Source organism: Branchiostoma lanceolatum, chromosome 11 (assembly GCF_035083965.1).
Source record: "Branchiostoma lanceolatum isolate klBraLanc5 chromosome 11, klBraLanc5.hap2, whole genome shotgun sequence".
Taxonomy (NCBI): domain Eukaryota; kingdom Metazoa; phylum Chordata; class Leptocardii; order Amphioxiformes; family Branchiostomatidae; genus Branchiostoma; species Branchiostoma lanceolatum.
In genome coordinates, this window is record NC_089732.1 from 10499001 (window position 1) to 10515084 (window position 16084).

The window sequence follows — 16084 nt, forward strand, 5'->3', positions numbered from 1 at the left end:
TCCCAGCCCAGGTATGACATAAAGGCATTAATACAACCTTTCTCCATTGATTTCAATCAATGGATTTCTGCAGTGCTCTTACCATATCTTTTGCCAATGTTATTCCAGCTTGGATAGTGGGTTTATATCAGACGAGTGGGTTTTTATCCTATGATTTGGACCTATTTCGTCGCAAAGAAAGATGGCGTGGCTATGCATAACTTTTGGCCTTCTGTGGATGGCCAAACATCTCTTGTTTTCCATTTTGGAGTCGTGATTTCTTACTTATGTCAATAGCCGCTTCTTGACTCTTACCTCTTCGCATTCTGCACCGTTGAAATAGACGTAGCTGTCGCACTCTCGACACTTGGAGGGCGTACGCAGCTTCCTGAACTGGTGCGTATGCGCCGCCTTCGACAGGACCAGGTTACGGAAGGGTCCAGGGGAGGCATCCGGGGTCATACCACTGATAAACCCTGATGTAACAGTGGTTAGGTTAGCTGTGATACATAAAACTTTCATTACAATATCTGAGAAAGTTTTAATCCTTCCATAGACATCCATGTACCAAAAAAATTTGATATCATGTAGGCAGTAGATAAAACTGGAAGATTTGCATTCCTAGCATATTCGGAAGATACTACAAATGTATAAGAAGCTGCTATGCAGTATTCCACAGAAATTCCAGCAAATGAGGCTTACATTTACATGTACATTCAAAGAGCTTTGCTGTCGTTAACACACACAACTGTGATTTGCATAAAGATTTTGATCCCCTAATCAATTACACTGTTTGAAATCAACACAGAAAATAAACTAAAAACCTACTGGAGTCAATGCCAATCCCTGGACTCTCCTGCTCATCTAACAGTTCATCTCCCGATGACATTGTTCCCGTGGAGGGAGCGCGAGGAAGTTTCCTTGGTGGATCCCCAGGACTCGCCGATGGCGAGGGGTCCAGCGACCTGGTACTACTCCCGCTGGCGCTGTCCGTGTCGCTCCCGGGGATGGCCTGGGGGGAGTGCGCCCACGCCTTGATGGGATGCGGCGTGCTGTGCTTGTCTATCGGGCTGTCGTCCATCGAGGAACTGAACTCGGCGCTGCCCGCTGACACACTACTTGCTCTTCTTGGTCGCTGCATCTGGTAGCTGCGAATACAAAATATAACATGTTCAATTTCTTAAATGTTAAACTTACAGACAGTCACTACATTCTACTTGTCTTCAAAGGAAATTTCTTAGTCACTTGAAGAGTGCAGCCGTACTACCCTTCTCCTACTGGCACATACATGTATGTTATCTTTGCTGCAAACTTGTATACAGAGCTATCTTTTGCAACAACATTTTATTACAATGCTTTGAAGTACGTTAAAAATGCTGAAAACCTCCAGAAAAAAAGCTTTTTACACATTAAAAAGCTCCTCAGAATGTCTTCCTGGATATTCAAAATGCTTTTATCAATGTAGAACGATAATTTGTGACTTTCTGGAATCCAGGAGTGCCAAAAAAGGCTAGACTAGTAGTTGGTGTAATTTATCTACCTTCTAGATGCTGTGTTTACACTAGGAAGGAATGCTGCCTTGACACATCCATACCATCCTTGACAGGACCTCAGCTTTGCAGTGGTAGCAACTACGTCATATCCTACTACAGGCTTTATTTCAAATTTGTCTGAAACAAAAATCTAGTCTCCTACCAGCAACAGAAAAACCTGACACATACATGGCAGTATACATGTTTGATAGCACAACATCATATGTTAGGTTTCAAGAAACTCACCCAGTGTATGGCTCAAACTCGTACACAACATTGTTGTTGAAGTTTGAAGAGGAGGGGGGGAGCCCTTTGACAAACTCTCCAAACTGAGTGCCTGGTTCATATAGCTTGGAGCTCTCGCACAGTGTCTGGAACTGCAGGGAGAATGGTTCATGTATCGTAGTAATCCTAATAACATATTTCATGTACATTACAAGAGTACCCAACGTCACAACTTATGCAAAGACTGTCTTAGAAACTAAAAAAACAACAAGAAATCCTTTTGTACACATACATGTAGTCAACAAATCTTTAACATGACAAGACCAACAAAAGGCTATATAAAGAAAACCTTTCATAGAAAATTATCTGGCTGCCAAAGCAACATACAAAAACGTACATGTAATACAACAAAGAAAAACGTATCTACTACTACTTGTCTACAACTTCCCTTAGCTCCAGCACTACATGTTATCAGACATCTCGGCACTGTACGGTTTGGGCCAATGTTGGATTTACAAGAAAGAAAATATAAGCGTCTTTACCTGTACAGGGCTAGGTGCTGCCATAGTATGCTGCATCTGGAAGTATCCCACTGTCACCTGAAACGATAGAGGGGGAAAAACTATGATTGCCTTACACAGAAATAACGGGGAAAACACAGCCTTGATACCTTTTCAGAGAATGCCTATCATCTTTATTTTTCATGGACAAGGAGTACTGTAGTCTCCTATGCAGGCTGAAAATATGATTTCTTGGAGGCTAGACAAAGCGGAGGAGTGTTGGTAAAACAGGATACAGGAAGTCTTTGATTATTGATTGAAAGGCAAAATGGTCTGATCTGTGTCAAGTACAAAATGCCAACTCACAGCCTTCATGGTTTGGTCACACTGGTAGATGAGTTCCCTCAGTCCCGACAGGACCTGAGCTTTCATCTGTTCCAAGGCCTGTTGTCTGTTGTTGGCCTCCACCACACAGGCCTTGTACGTAGTCTCTGCTTCCTCTGCCTGGAGAACACATGTTCACAACACTTCATAAAACTGCACATTGGATTAACCTCTATTAACATTAATCCGCCGGGTCACATAAATCCACAACTTTGAAAAACAGCAACAAGTCCCTTAATGCTTAGGTCGCAATTGTAAAAAGGGGCCCTATAGCTATCAGTTCAACGGCTCTTTCTTTTTTTTCATTTTCAGGCATTACCCCTACGTGGCCCTGTGGGGCACCCTGCAGCCACCAGGCTATTTTTTGGCATGGCCGGGGCCCTGGAAGTTTTTAACACGGAGTTAAAATCAAAGCAGGACCTGGTAACAAATACACACTGTGAGCGAATTGTGAGAACACCAGAAGGTACCCTTTCGGTGTCCAGCAGTCCTCTGGGACAAATGTAATAAGTCATCTGAAGAGCCCTACCTTGTGTAGACAGTCCTCTTCTATCTTTCTCTTCTTGTCCAGTTTGGTGCCCCCTCCTGTGCTCTTGGTGCCCAGACTGGGTGTACTGATACTACTGTTGATGGTCTCTGTCTCAGCCTTTGCTGCAGACTCCTTAGCCTTCTCATACTCCTGTTGTCGCATCACGTACTGCTGACGAGACTTTCTCAGGTTGGACAAGGAGTCATGCTGAGGAGAACAAATCAAAGGAATGAAAAACATTTAGTATGTAAAAATGTGCAGGCAAGAAACATTTACCATGAAATGCAAAGAAGATGTAGCATGTTAACAAACATGACAATATAAAGTAGTCTTCGATATTGAATGATATTGAAACTTGAAGTTTCGCTGCAGTATGATTACAAGACCCTAGGGGGCCCAAAATCAAATCATTTCGATGTCTCATGAAGACCTACCCCTAAACTGAATATAAGGCAATCCACCTAGGCATTCTTGAGTTATCTTGTTCAAACACACACACACAGACAGGCATGCACACCAACTCACACACACACGAAAACATAACCTTCTTGGCATAGGTAACTATCTCTAATTCTACTTAAGACTAAAACTTACCAATCTCTTCCTCTCGTGCTGCCACTGGTCCTTAAACTCCTTTCTTCTTCTCTCATGGTCGTTTCTCCTCATGGTGAGAGGCTGTATGTGTGATAACACATAGAAACATGTCTGTTATGCCATGCAACTTCATTGTATGGCTACAAGATTAGCTCCCATATACATGTTTTGACAAAGCGAGAGTTAGAACACAGAATGCGCTCCCTTTCTTCTAACATTCTTGAAAGATTTCCATCACATGAAATGTGGTAACAAATGTTAGCTAAAGGTTTGATGAAGTTTAAAGTTTATTACATCTATAAAAAAAGAGCCCCCCACTTCCCGGCTTACATGTAAATGAACCTCCATAAAATGGAGCAGGGTGAGAATCCAATAGTTTGCAGTATTTTTGAGTTCACAGTTCAAATAAAAGTAGGAACACACCAGAAATGCACATGCCCCAATTATTTCAACAATTTAGCGTCTACCAACTTACCTCCACAAACTTGTGTCCCTGTAGTAAGGTACATGTAGCCTGGCATGTGTTGTAATGTTCTATGTCCTGCAACAGTCAACAATAGACATTATTTTCCTCATGACAAGACAAAAATGTTGGGTCATCTAGAAATTGCACAAATCTCAAAGTGCCACAAAATTGGAAAAGTAATTAAATTGACCAAATACCTGATCTAATGCTGTACAATATATCGACTGGAACGGTAGAAAACTCTGTGGACGAAAACAGGAAAAGTCACATTTAATAATGAAGTTTTGTTCTACTATAAACAGCTAATCTGAACTGATTACAAGCAGATTTGAAAGGAAACACAGTGACTGAGAAGATACATGTATATGTGGAATACTCACATCTTCAGTGATGACTGATCTTGTGTTCTGTGCAAGCTTGGCTATGCTCTTTGCATATTCCATTTCTGAAAGAAGCAAATGATGATTCAATAATTATGTAACTCAATAAGCTACAAAGTAAACATTTAGTTTTGACATAAACAACAATCATGAAGCAATAAATTTATAACTATGTGTACAACAGAATTATTAAAACCACAACTAAAAACTCCTTATTTGGAAGGATATACTGAAGACTGAACTCTCGGAAATGACACGTTTATGTCTGTGGAATTCCTAACAGTCCAAATTGAGACTACTTCCAACTGCTCACATATACACTGCACATAATGCAGTCTTGGCTTCAGATCAACAATGGCTGAAATGATGTAACCCTTAAAGGAAACAGATCCTCAAAGAGCCTATCAACAGAGGCTTACAAACAGATGTCTGTCTGGGAGTAAATCTAACATAGTTGACTTTGGGTAGGATCCAAGAGACCTTTGGTCCACTCCAGAAGTGACAATCCCCAAAGTAAAAGCCAAGGATTTATCAGGGTGACAACCAAGTGATAAACCACACCACCACTGGATCTAAGTGCTTCTGTTTCTTGATCGGTTAGAAAGTCAAGGTACTTTGAGGGGCGTAATTGTGCAAATGCAACCTTGCTGGCTATATCTAAACTTATGAAAAAAGGTCGGAAAGTTAACTTTTGTCGATCATATAAGCATCTTTGTTTTGGTGACTCACTTACATCATCAGCTCTACAGTGCTCGTCACATATAAATGATTATTACAAATGAGGTTCCATCATTATGAGAAATTAAGATTCATTTTTCTTTCTTCAAACTTTCCTATGATATACAATACAGTACAATTGATAGACTAACAATCTAGATTTGATTGACCAAAGTGTATGTTTTACAACTTCTTTCGATATGTTTATTTTCATAAAAAAGGATTTTACATCTATCAAAAATGAACTGGCTTTCAAAATCCAGTCCAGCTGCAACATGTCATTGTTGTTCCTGCTGACCCAACACTGGCCTGGTCCCAAGAAAGTACTTTACTCACCACTGGATGTCACTTAGGATTGTTGGTGTGGCCCACATTGCCTTATCAACCTGACAAACATCGAGCTAGATACATACAGGGGGAGCTACAAATCTGTCTGAAGCTTCCAAAGGTGAGAGCTGATCAGATGCTAGAGAATTTAGTAACTTTCTATGCCATACATGTACTGTAGGCAGTGTAATATAATGTATACAAGGCTTTCAGTATTTAACAGTCTTTTTTTTCTGGAGATTGCAAGGGGGAGTATTGCAACCCACCTCCCACGATGTGGAGTTTGAGAGAATTAAAAATGGGGCATTTTATAGAGGAACTGTTCCCCAGGGTATGGGGGAGCATAGTCAGGGCATGGGGGCGTAGTGCCCCTGTAACCCTCTTTAGAAGAAGCCCTGATAGTATTTGCAAACCCGAAATATAACTATACGCTTATAAAAGGTTATATTCAATACTCGTCTCCAGCTCTGAATCCTAATAGTTTGATGGAGCAAGGTTCTGTGTTGAGGGATTGTTCTGGGGGATGCTCTCCTAGGATTTGAAATTTCAAACCTCTGAAACACTGTTTCACACATTTTGAGTAACAAATAGTTCAATGGTTTCAATTCTAATGTTGTGGTAGTTTTGCTCACACTGCTGGTAACCTCATGAAAATGTCAAGAAGTCTTGATTTTTGTCCATCAATGGTTTAAATTCTTTTCATTCAAAGCAGCAAAATTCTGTCCTGGGACAGAAGGGCAGAGACTGGAGAGAGCCATGGTAACATACATACATATCATATAGGATGAGAGAGGCACTACCTATGATACTACCAAGATAGCTAAAGTCACTTGGTAGTATCATGACAATGACAAGTTGCAAAAATATATTTATATATATGAGGGTCTGCATGCTCTTTTCCATAAAGCATAGGCAGCCTATTCTTATTTCCTGTGATTCGAATAGAAAGCTGTCTTATAGACATAATACGTAGGGAGGCGATACAATTTTGAGATTATCTTCCTTAATTTTAGCGCAACATGCAGGGGGTACTTCTGAATTCAGCATTAAGTGTTGCCTGGGCCTCCATGTAGACCATCATATATACGAATTGTGTGTGACAATGATTTTTCCCCAGTATTTTCCCCTCATTTTCTCCATATGTCCTTGCTCACCTAAGCTGGCTTTTTTCTCCACATAAGTGATGATGTCCTTGGCATATTTGGACCAGGCCTTGCAGCGCTGGAGGGCGAGGTCCACCCCTGACTCCAGCCTCAGGAGGGTGTTGTCAATCTCCTCCGCAGGTAACGCCCCTACACAGGACAAAACATCACGGGTCACGCACAAGGTACAAGATCTAAAAGCTAGATAAATACAATCAAACCTCCTTCCCTACACAGGACAAAACATCACAGTCACACATATGTTACATGATCTAAAACTTAAAGATTGCTAGTGAATGTGCTAACTATTATAGATCCATGTACATGTACAGTCAAACATCATCCCCTACACAGGACAAAACATCAAATGATTCTTCAAGTAGCTGGTAGTGTAATGTGGCTGGGCTCGCATTTTTTGGCCAAGCACACCGGGTCACCCCTACTCTTCTTGATAAGTGTGTTGGGTTCTTTTAAATGCAGGGGTTTGATGCTTGAGACGTAAACCTGAAGCTACCTCATATAATGTATACAGGGCCATCGGCTTTACGTCACCATCCGAAATGACGAATGCAATCCCCTTCAACATGTCCAAGCTTGGGTCAAACCTGTACAAGTGACCATTTCTATTTCTATTTCTTGAAAAGGAAGTGGCCAATGGGACCAATGGGACCACTTTTTGCTGATGATTTTTCCCATTGATACAAGAATCCTAGGCCTGTCTATAATGACAGTCTGTCCACATAAACCAGATTTTGTCGGTTCCCTGAATTGTCTTCCTGCTCAAGTTTGACTGCTCCTTCATAAATCACTAACTGTTTTGTCAGTATCAAAAACTTAAAAGCTTCTTTGTAATGGAGAAAAGGTCAACAGGACAACATCTTTGTTTTGATTTGTCAATCAGTCGACATTTGCACATTTCTTCAATGCTGACCAAGTAAAACAAAAACAAAAGGGTCTTTGAGACTACTGAGTATTTCAGTGCTTCAGGCTAAAAACCTAAACATAGACCACACAGCTGCCACAAACATGGGACTGACGTAGTATGTAACATTCTTCACAGGTCAGCATACAGTTCTGTCACAGGCTGACAATACTGTATTGTATCTATCCAACAGATTAGATGCCACTCAGTCCATAACAAGCCATTAATCACTTATATATGCAAAAGATTCATCTGCCATGGGTTTATATATAAATCCATCTTTAAAGTATACTTTCTGTGTGTCTAATATGTGGCATAGTGAGTCTAAGTGTGACCTATACACACAAGTAGTATAAAGGGTATTCAAAAGTATACTAGCATCTACTTCAAGAAAGAGCTCTGATATGCTTGCTACTTCTACCCCTGTACAACAGAATTTTCTGGTCCCTTGTAAACCTTTCCTTTCAACATCGTACCATCTACAGGACTTTGTATCATGTAGACTGAAACTGTCCATATAATATGCTGCTAAAAACAAGTTAGAAGAATCTGATAAGAACAGGAAACTAAAAGATTAGGATCAAGACGGTGTGCTTTTTTCGAACCTACGAGCAACATTCATTTAAGTCTGTCTAAGATCCTTTGCCTCCCAAACAATGCAAGTATAGATTACTTGGAACACTTGTAATTCTGGACCAGGTTTGCTCCTTAGTAGAGTTATGTCTGCGTCAGTTGTAAGTTTAAAAAATGCCTTCCGTGTTTACATATCACCACAGCACATACCTTGGAGAATGTCAACACGTACAGAACATTTCCTTTCAACCGTGTCTAGATTTTTCTGTTACTAATATCATGTTTACCCTTTTTCATAATTCAAATTTTCCTTTCAAAACATTTTGTACAGATGTTGCCAGTCTACATGACTAACAGATCAAAGTAGCAGGTGTTTATACCTAAAAGATCAAATTTTCATTTCTACGGTATGTCTTCGAGTTACAGTCTATCATCCTCAGTACTACTGATATCTTCTTTTCTACAGTAAAACCTTCCCGTAACATTCGTCAGGTATCTGCAAGTTACTGGAACAGTGACAATTTACAAAGTAAGGATGGACTTAGTAAATGTCAAACCTATGCACGTACATGTAAAAGAACCCAGCACACGTATCGAGAAGAGTAGGGGTGATCAAGTGTGCTTGGCTGAATACACGAGCCATAGTGAAGCCTCACTGCATTACTAGGTGACGAAAAACCGTCATGATTCCTCCTCATTTGAGGTCGCCTGATTTTCCTAAAAGTAAATACCTTAAGTTTCATTTCAATTAATTTTTTTACCATTAAGTAATGATATGGACGGTGTTTTTTAAATGTTGTACCTTACAACTTTTTAATGCTGATTCCTTTGACATTCATGCTACTGCTGTCATGTGATTCATTTCCACATCAGCTCCCTTCCAACCGCAAAACACTTTAGTTAGTCTTGTCCAAACTTAAGCAGTAAATTGTAGCCCACCTGTTTCAGGTATGTGTTCCTGACTGGGGTGTCTGCTGTGGGAGTTCTCCTGGATTGCACCCGCCGAAGACAGGTTCTCGTGCGACTGACAGGAAAAACAAAAACTGGTTAAAATAGAAGAATTTTCAACATCATGCACAACTTTGACTCTTGCAATATTTTCCTTTTTAACCTTCTCCCTGCTGCCTAACTCTGTACCCAACAGAGAATGGGGTGCCAAACGGCTACTTCAGTATGCTTAAGGATAAAAACATGGTGTCTATTTTATCTGAGGTACAATATCTTCGACATGGTTTCAATGCAGGCGAGGGATATTTTTTACACAAGTGGAAGGAAGGCAGGGCTCGAAATAGTGGGTGCATGTGCACCCAGTGCACCCAAAATTGGAGCTGTGCACCTAATTTTTGACTGTGGGTGCACCAGTGCACCTATATATTTTTGTAGCCTATAAGGTTAAGGTACTATCGTATACTAGTATACAGAATATTCTTGAAATGTAAGTATAAAAAACAGCATGATAACTTTTTGCTGTACTTTATCTAATGTATTATTTGTTTTAAATTTTGAAGTTAGCTATAGAATTACAGATTGAAGTTCTTAAAAAAGGCAGCAGCGTTAAACTTTGTAATTATGTTCTGAAGAACATTCAACTTTATTTTATCTGGTGCACCCAAAATTCTTTCAGTGCACCCAATTTTTTTAGTTGGGTGCACCAGTGCACCTATTCCCAAAGATGAATTTCGAGCCCTGGAAGGTGAACTAGAAGTTTGGCATTTTTTTCCATCCTTTGTTGCAGATCCTTCTTTGTTGAAATCATTGACACATCTTTTGTTAAAGCATTATAACCTGGCCTAAAAGTAGACTGAAAGCATGTACAATCCTAATCTCGAAGCAGATCTATTGGTGGCAAGGCAGTATCAAAAGGGCCAGAAGCTTTGGATACCACATCATACATGTTCACTGAGTACGTAATTTCTACATGTACCATGAAGGCCGGATACTTAAGCGTAAGCGGTGCTTAGAAGACATTCATGTTGATGTTTGCTGGGTGACCTGTGTGTACGTGTGCAACAACAGGTGCATGTGATGTCATGCTCATTCCTTTGCGCTAGCTCCTTTGTGCACATTTAACAAGTCTAACTAATAAACAAGTTTCAAGTTTATCTAAATCTCTAAAATCCTCCTTCCAAAACAGACTTTAACGAGAAATGTACATTTCTTTAAGGGACAGAAGTGAATTTTCTTTACAAAATATACCTAACATCGCAGTGCCCGACAAATACACTGTCAAGATATGCAGGGTAAGTATAAGAAAGTGTGAGGCATGTTAACAACTATCGATGCACGTGAACACATAGAACACTTACCTTAGTAGCATTCTGGAGACTGTCTTGAAGAAAGAGAAACCTCTTTCTTGCCATATTATTCATGGCAGAAATAGATAATTTGGAGGGAAGACTTTCGCACCACATCCTTAAGTCAGTTTTAACCTGTTTTGAACTTTTGAGGAAGTTGGCTGATACTGTAGTGACAACATCAGCTGTTGTTTATCCCTGTCATTGGTGACCCCGTAGAGGGGAGGGTCATCACACATGTCATGGGAAGTAGAGAAGGGGATCGAGGACTCACCCTTGTTTTGCTGGACTGTGGGGCGGTGGGTGTGGTGGTCTGCTCCACATCCCCCATCAGGTACTCCGACACACTGGAACACACAAGTCACATCAACTGTCAAATAGTGGAACACACAAGTCACATCAACTGTCAAACAGTGGTACACAGTAGTCACATCAACTGTCAAACAGTGGTACACAGTAGTCACATCAAATGTCAAACAGTGGTACACACAAGTCACATCAACTGTCAAGCAGTGGTACACACAAGTCACATCAACTGTCAAGCAGTGGTACACACAAGTCACATCAACTGTCAAGCAGTGGTACACACAAGTCACATCAACTGTCAAGCAGTGGTACACACAAGTCACATCAACTGTCAAGCAGTGGTACACACAAGTCACATCAACTGTCAAGCAGTGGTACACACAAGTCACATCAACTGTCAAGCAGTGGTACACACAAGTCACATCAACTGTCAAGCAGTGGTACACACAAGTCACATCAACTGTCAAGCAGTGGTACACACAAGTCACATCAACTGTCAAACAGTGGAACACATACATGTAAGAAACATCAACTGTCAAACAATTTAACCCACAACTTCAAGGCACATCAACTGTCAAACAGTGGAACACACAAGTCGCATCAACTGTCAAACATTTAACACACAAGATACATTAACCGTCAAACATGTTGTCAAAAGGTGGAACACACATGTCAAAGTTAAGGACAGAACTTTGCATCTAATTTTGTACAAAATCACATTTCATAGAAAACTTTCCATAGGTTTCACAACTTCCAAAAAAAGTTCAATAATTATTCTAGAATCAGTCATCTAATTTTTTGCTTTGACTTTCTGCAACTTTCAACAACAAACAGATGCATTTTATCAATTGTTTTTCAATCAATCATTTGTACTATCTCTGAATGAAATGCTTGAAAATGTTTTCAAATCTGTATGCAAAGAATTCGGGGACCCTACAAAGGCAATGGTACTGCCCTAAGAAGCAGAAGATACATATCAAATGTGTATGTATCTCTTACCCCCATATGGTATTTAAGATCAGATATCAGAGAACAGAAGCATCCACCTCTATTCCCAAAGGGTCGCAATGCTCAGATATCAATGATCTTTTTCTATTAATTGTATATACTGGCTAATACCCATGATAAAGATAAACAAATTAAAAATAAACAAATTAAAGGGATAAATTTCACATATTTATGTCTTTACCTTTAAAAGTTGGTGTTCAGAAATAGCAACTGCAAAATTGCAATTCTACTGCAATATTGTGCACTGTAGTTTCCATGTGTTCTTACCAATTACACATGGCATTTTCAAAATGCTTATGCCAATGAAACAAATTGATAATTTTCTACATCTAAGTAAGAAAATGGCTTACGAATGCACAAAAGTGTGATTAACCATTCCGTTTTCCTTTCAGGATATTGGTGAGACTGAAAAATAAGATGTTAGGATAGAGCTAGTTGTTTACTTAGCTTATCCTACCATGGTAAACTGGGTATAATTTGATTATGGCTACTGTGTCAACTATGCCACCCAGGCATTTCTAGTGAACACAGCAAGAATCTAATGGATGAATATTTGTAAATCTACAGTACAATACAACTAGCAAGTGGCCACATTGTTAATAAAAGAACATATTTCCCTTGATATTATGTTGTCTTTATTTCCATCATTACTTTCAAAGTGATTGAGATATTTTTTATTCATTTTGAAGTTTATTAAATTTTTCAGATTCCTAAAGCCTTCTAAACTCTGACATTATACTGACTGTGACCAATACAACTTTTGGTATTCAAAATGAGAAGATCTACTTTCTTTAAACTGCATGTACCACTGACTGCCATCACGTATTGCAGTACACTAATGCATTTTGGATAAGCCCAGAATGTTATAGTCAGGCACGTTCAAGTTTGGCAACAATTTCAGTAGCATGCATTTATTGTTATATGATTTTTAAAAAAAACTAGTGATATAACATAAGAACCCTTCAATTGATATTGATTAGAGAAACCTGTTTAAGAGTGGCCACTAAAAGCCCCATGTCTCAAGCTGCGTGACATTTAGTGAAGCCTACCGTAATCATATTTGGCATTTGACATCCCATTGCTATGCTATCAAAATGGCATCAAGTGTCACCCCCCATACTGATGCGCCTCATAATGTCACCAGACCTTGACCTTGCATACTGTCTTTCGTAAACATTTGCGATAAGAAAAATAACTATCAACATTCCTCTGACACGAATTATCCAGAAATCCATACATGGATATTAATTATGTAGTACTACTTATTAGGGGTAAAGAATCAATGATTGATTACTTAATTTCTGTGTCATGCATCTTAATCTTATCTGCCTTGCTAATATGGTCAAAAAAGAGATTGATATAATTAATAAAATCTGTATGATAAACATCAAAGAGAAATTTATATACAGAAAGTACTGTAACTGGTTTATCGTATTGCAACTGTGATCTAACAACAAGCAGTATGAAAGAGTGAATCTATAATATACATAATTGAACAAAGGGTGATTAAAGAAACCGGGACTGAAATATTACAAACATAGCTGATCTAAGTATAGATGTCTACAAATACACAGATACAGAGGGCTCATACGTTCCTCCCTATAGTGTACATGCATATGAGCATAACAGTTATTTATATTGCACAAGCTTTCTTGGGTAAAAGTGCCTGTGCAACTATTTACAAAGGGCAGACAGTAAAAGAAACCTGTAGATTTGTAGCTCACAGAAAAAGGAAACAGTATTATGTAGCTTAGACATGGACAAGCACACGGTAACACATACCTAAAGAGGTGCCATGAACGAAATGTCATTCCGCCCGAGCGATACATTTAGGGGGAAGTTAGCGCTAACGCGGGAACAAATCTTCTGTCAATGACTCCGTGCTTTCTGTGCAGGCAACCAAAATATGGCAGCGCAGTGCCCATATTTCAAATACATGGCATGGCAGGCTTTATCAAGACTGGGCTCTGTGACGGAGGGCATACAAGGGGTCTCCCAAAACTTGGCATCTTTTTGGTGTTGCAGATTTAAGGTGTCAACATATGATGTATGCCTAGGGTTGACATGTCTGAGAGATGGCAGCACATGGCTGTATTTTTAAACTTTTTCATTATGGATAACATCAGGATATTTCTACATATCTTTTGCATGTGAACTAACATTTGATTTCATCAGCCTTTCAATTATCAATACCAGGATGAAAGATATGGCCAGCTTAGAAGTTCATGAAACTACAGCAGTCTTAACCAAAACCACTTAAGTGACATGCAAACAATTCTGAATAACTGTCAGTACATCTTGTACTTTATGTTCTTGTTCCTGAAGTTATTCAAAAGTTTTGCCGTTTCTTAGAAACTACTCATGACAATAGCGGAGCTAGGGACACCTGGAAACATCGCATTACCCCCTGCAGCAACACAGAAGACCCCTTAGTCCCCCAACATTCTCCAGATTTTTCTGCAGCTTGGGTTTTGTTACAAAAACAGAGGGAAGCTCAGAGCCTGCCAACTTCGAAAGAGCACGTGTGGATGATACAGCTAGAACTATTCTTAATCTGTTGTCCAATTAAAGTAATACAATTACAACTTTGGATGAGTCGCATATGAGTCTACCAGCAAAGATAGATGCTTGGATACAGCTTTAGTAAACTCTACTTTAGAATAATTTTGGGGAGAAGGAAGAGCTGATAAAATTTCAGATATGAATGGGGAATTGAGAACAATTAATACATGGTGAGATGGTAATGCCAACAGAAAGGGGAAGAGATGAAAAATCCCTGACTTACATTTTCTTCAAAAACTTGGTCTTATAATTTAATCTTATCTTTCAAACTTTTCTCTGAAAGATTCTTCATTGGAAACAGTCAATTTATTTGTCAACTGTATGACTTTATGAGGATATTGGATCATACTTGCTTAAAAATGCTTACTTGAAATAAAAGTGAATGACAGCATACTGGTGTGTTACGCTGAATGGCAGTCATACTGGCTGTACAGATACAGATACTGGACATCATCAAAAGATAAAAAAGTGTCTATTTCTTACATGATTTCTCCAGGTTTTCACTTCCTTTCTAACCTAGCATCTTTATCTGTCCCACAATGTGTAAATGAGTACCCAACAGATTAGTTAACTACACTTGGTCGAACATGAAGAAGTGAGAGATCAAAAGAGTCACTAAGGCGCGCTTTAGACCTACAATGTATTAAGGTCGTACGATCATCGTCGTAGGCGACGGTTTTCTTTAGACACACGGTTAGGAAATATCACGGGACCCCCGCGGCGCAGAATTCCATCGATGTGCGCGTGTGACCCAAAGTGACCTCTTGCGCTCAAATTCAAAATGGCGTGGGAACCGCTTGTTTTCGTCAAAAGATGAAGCTTTTACTGACTTTGCAACAACTGTTGCCCTGCAGATGAGACGTTGAGAACGGTGCTCAACAAAGAAAGAGATTGAGGCTGGTACAGAGACGGACGGGATTTAACCCGTGTTCGTGGCCGCCGCCGGGGATGTCCCGGGGATCGAGGAATATGGGCATACTAGAGAAGTAGCCACTGGTAGCAGGGCGTCGCGCCGGAATAACCGGTTTGGGATGAGAAAAATATGTTTCCATTGCTAACTGCATGCATATTTACAAAGAAAACAAAACTTTCCTTCCCGGACAGGAAAAAGCATGCTGTAGGCTTATTAGCATATCACCCACTTCCGTCGCCGGCGACGATTCTTCTTTAGACGAGAAAAACACAGCCACAGGCCCCCCCGCTGAACGTCGTGCGACTGGGTCCGAGGTGGTCGCACGACAATTCGAGGATTTCCCGTTTATTGCCGTCGCACGATTGTTTTGATCGTCTTTAGACGGCCAAAAAATACCGTCGCCGGCGACGTCGCCCACGACGATGATCGCACGATCGTAAAATGTCGTAGGTCTAAAGAGGCCCTAAAAGAAAACTGTCAGACCAACCTGCTGCTGAAGGCCAAGGCCAGCTGATCGATGGCGTCGTAGAAGTCGGAAGGCACTTCTCGCTCCTCCTCATAGTTGTAGCCTGGAGAAACAAACACAGAAAAGTCTTGTCAAGTATTATTCTCAAGACACTGCCACAAGGAAGGCAGTCCTTTGATCATGATGACTGTACATTGTACAGTCCTCGAAAACTTTAGCCTGGATGCCAGATCCCCAATCTCTGAAATATCCATTGTGTCACTGC

The 16084-nt window shown here is 40.0% G+C and overlaps 1 protein-coding gene across 6 annotated transcripts in view; it reads right to left on the reverse strand.

Moving 5' to 3' along the window:
* LOC136444545 (rho GTPase-activating protein 29-like) overlaps window positions 1–16084 on the reverse strand; it is a 52895-nt gene that overhangs the window by 8978 nt on the left and 27833 nt on the right. For all 6 annotated transcript variants that reach the window (XM_066442145.1, XM_066442147.1, XM_066442146.1 and 3 more), the window contains 14 exons: window positions 15841–15922; window positions 10839–10911; window positions 9210–9294; window positions 6788–6925; window positions 4590–4654; window positions 4407–4451; window positions 4219–4284; window positions 3744–3824; window positions 3150–3356; window positions 2603–2740; window positions 2279–2335; window positions 1758–1888; window positions 808–1127; window positions 295–455 (listed from right to left, as the gene is read on the reverse strand). In XM_066442145.1, the coding sequence (XP_066298242.1) occupies window positions 295–455; window positions 808–1127; window positions 1758–1888; window positions 2279–2335; window positions 2603–2740; window positions 3150–3356; window positions 3744–3824; window positions 4219–4284; window positions 4407–4451; window positions 4590–4654; window positions 6788–6925; window positions 9210–9294; window positions 10839–10911; window positions 15841–15922 (1649 nt within the window). The remainder of the gene's footprint in view (window positions 1–294; window positions 456–807; window positions 1128–1757; window positions 1889–2278; window positions 2336–2602; window positions 2741–3149; window positions 3357–3743; window positions 3825–4218; window positions 4285–4406; window positions 4452–4589; window positions 4655–6787; window positions 6926–9209; window positions 9295–10838; window positions 10912–15840; window positions 15923–16084) is intronic.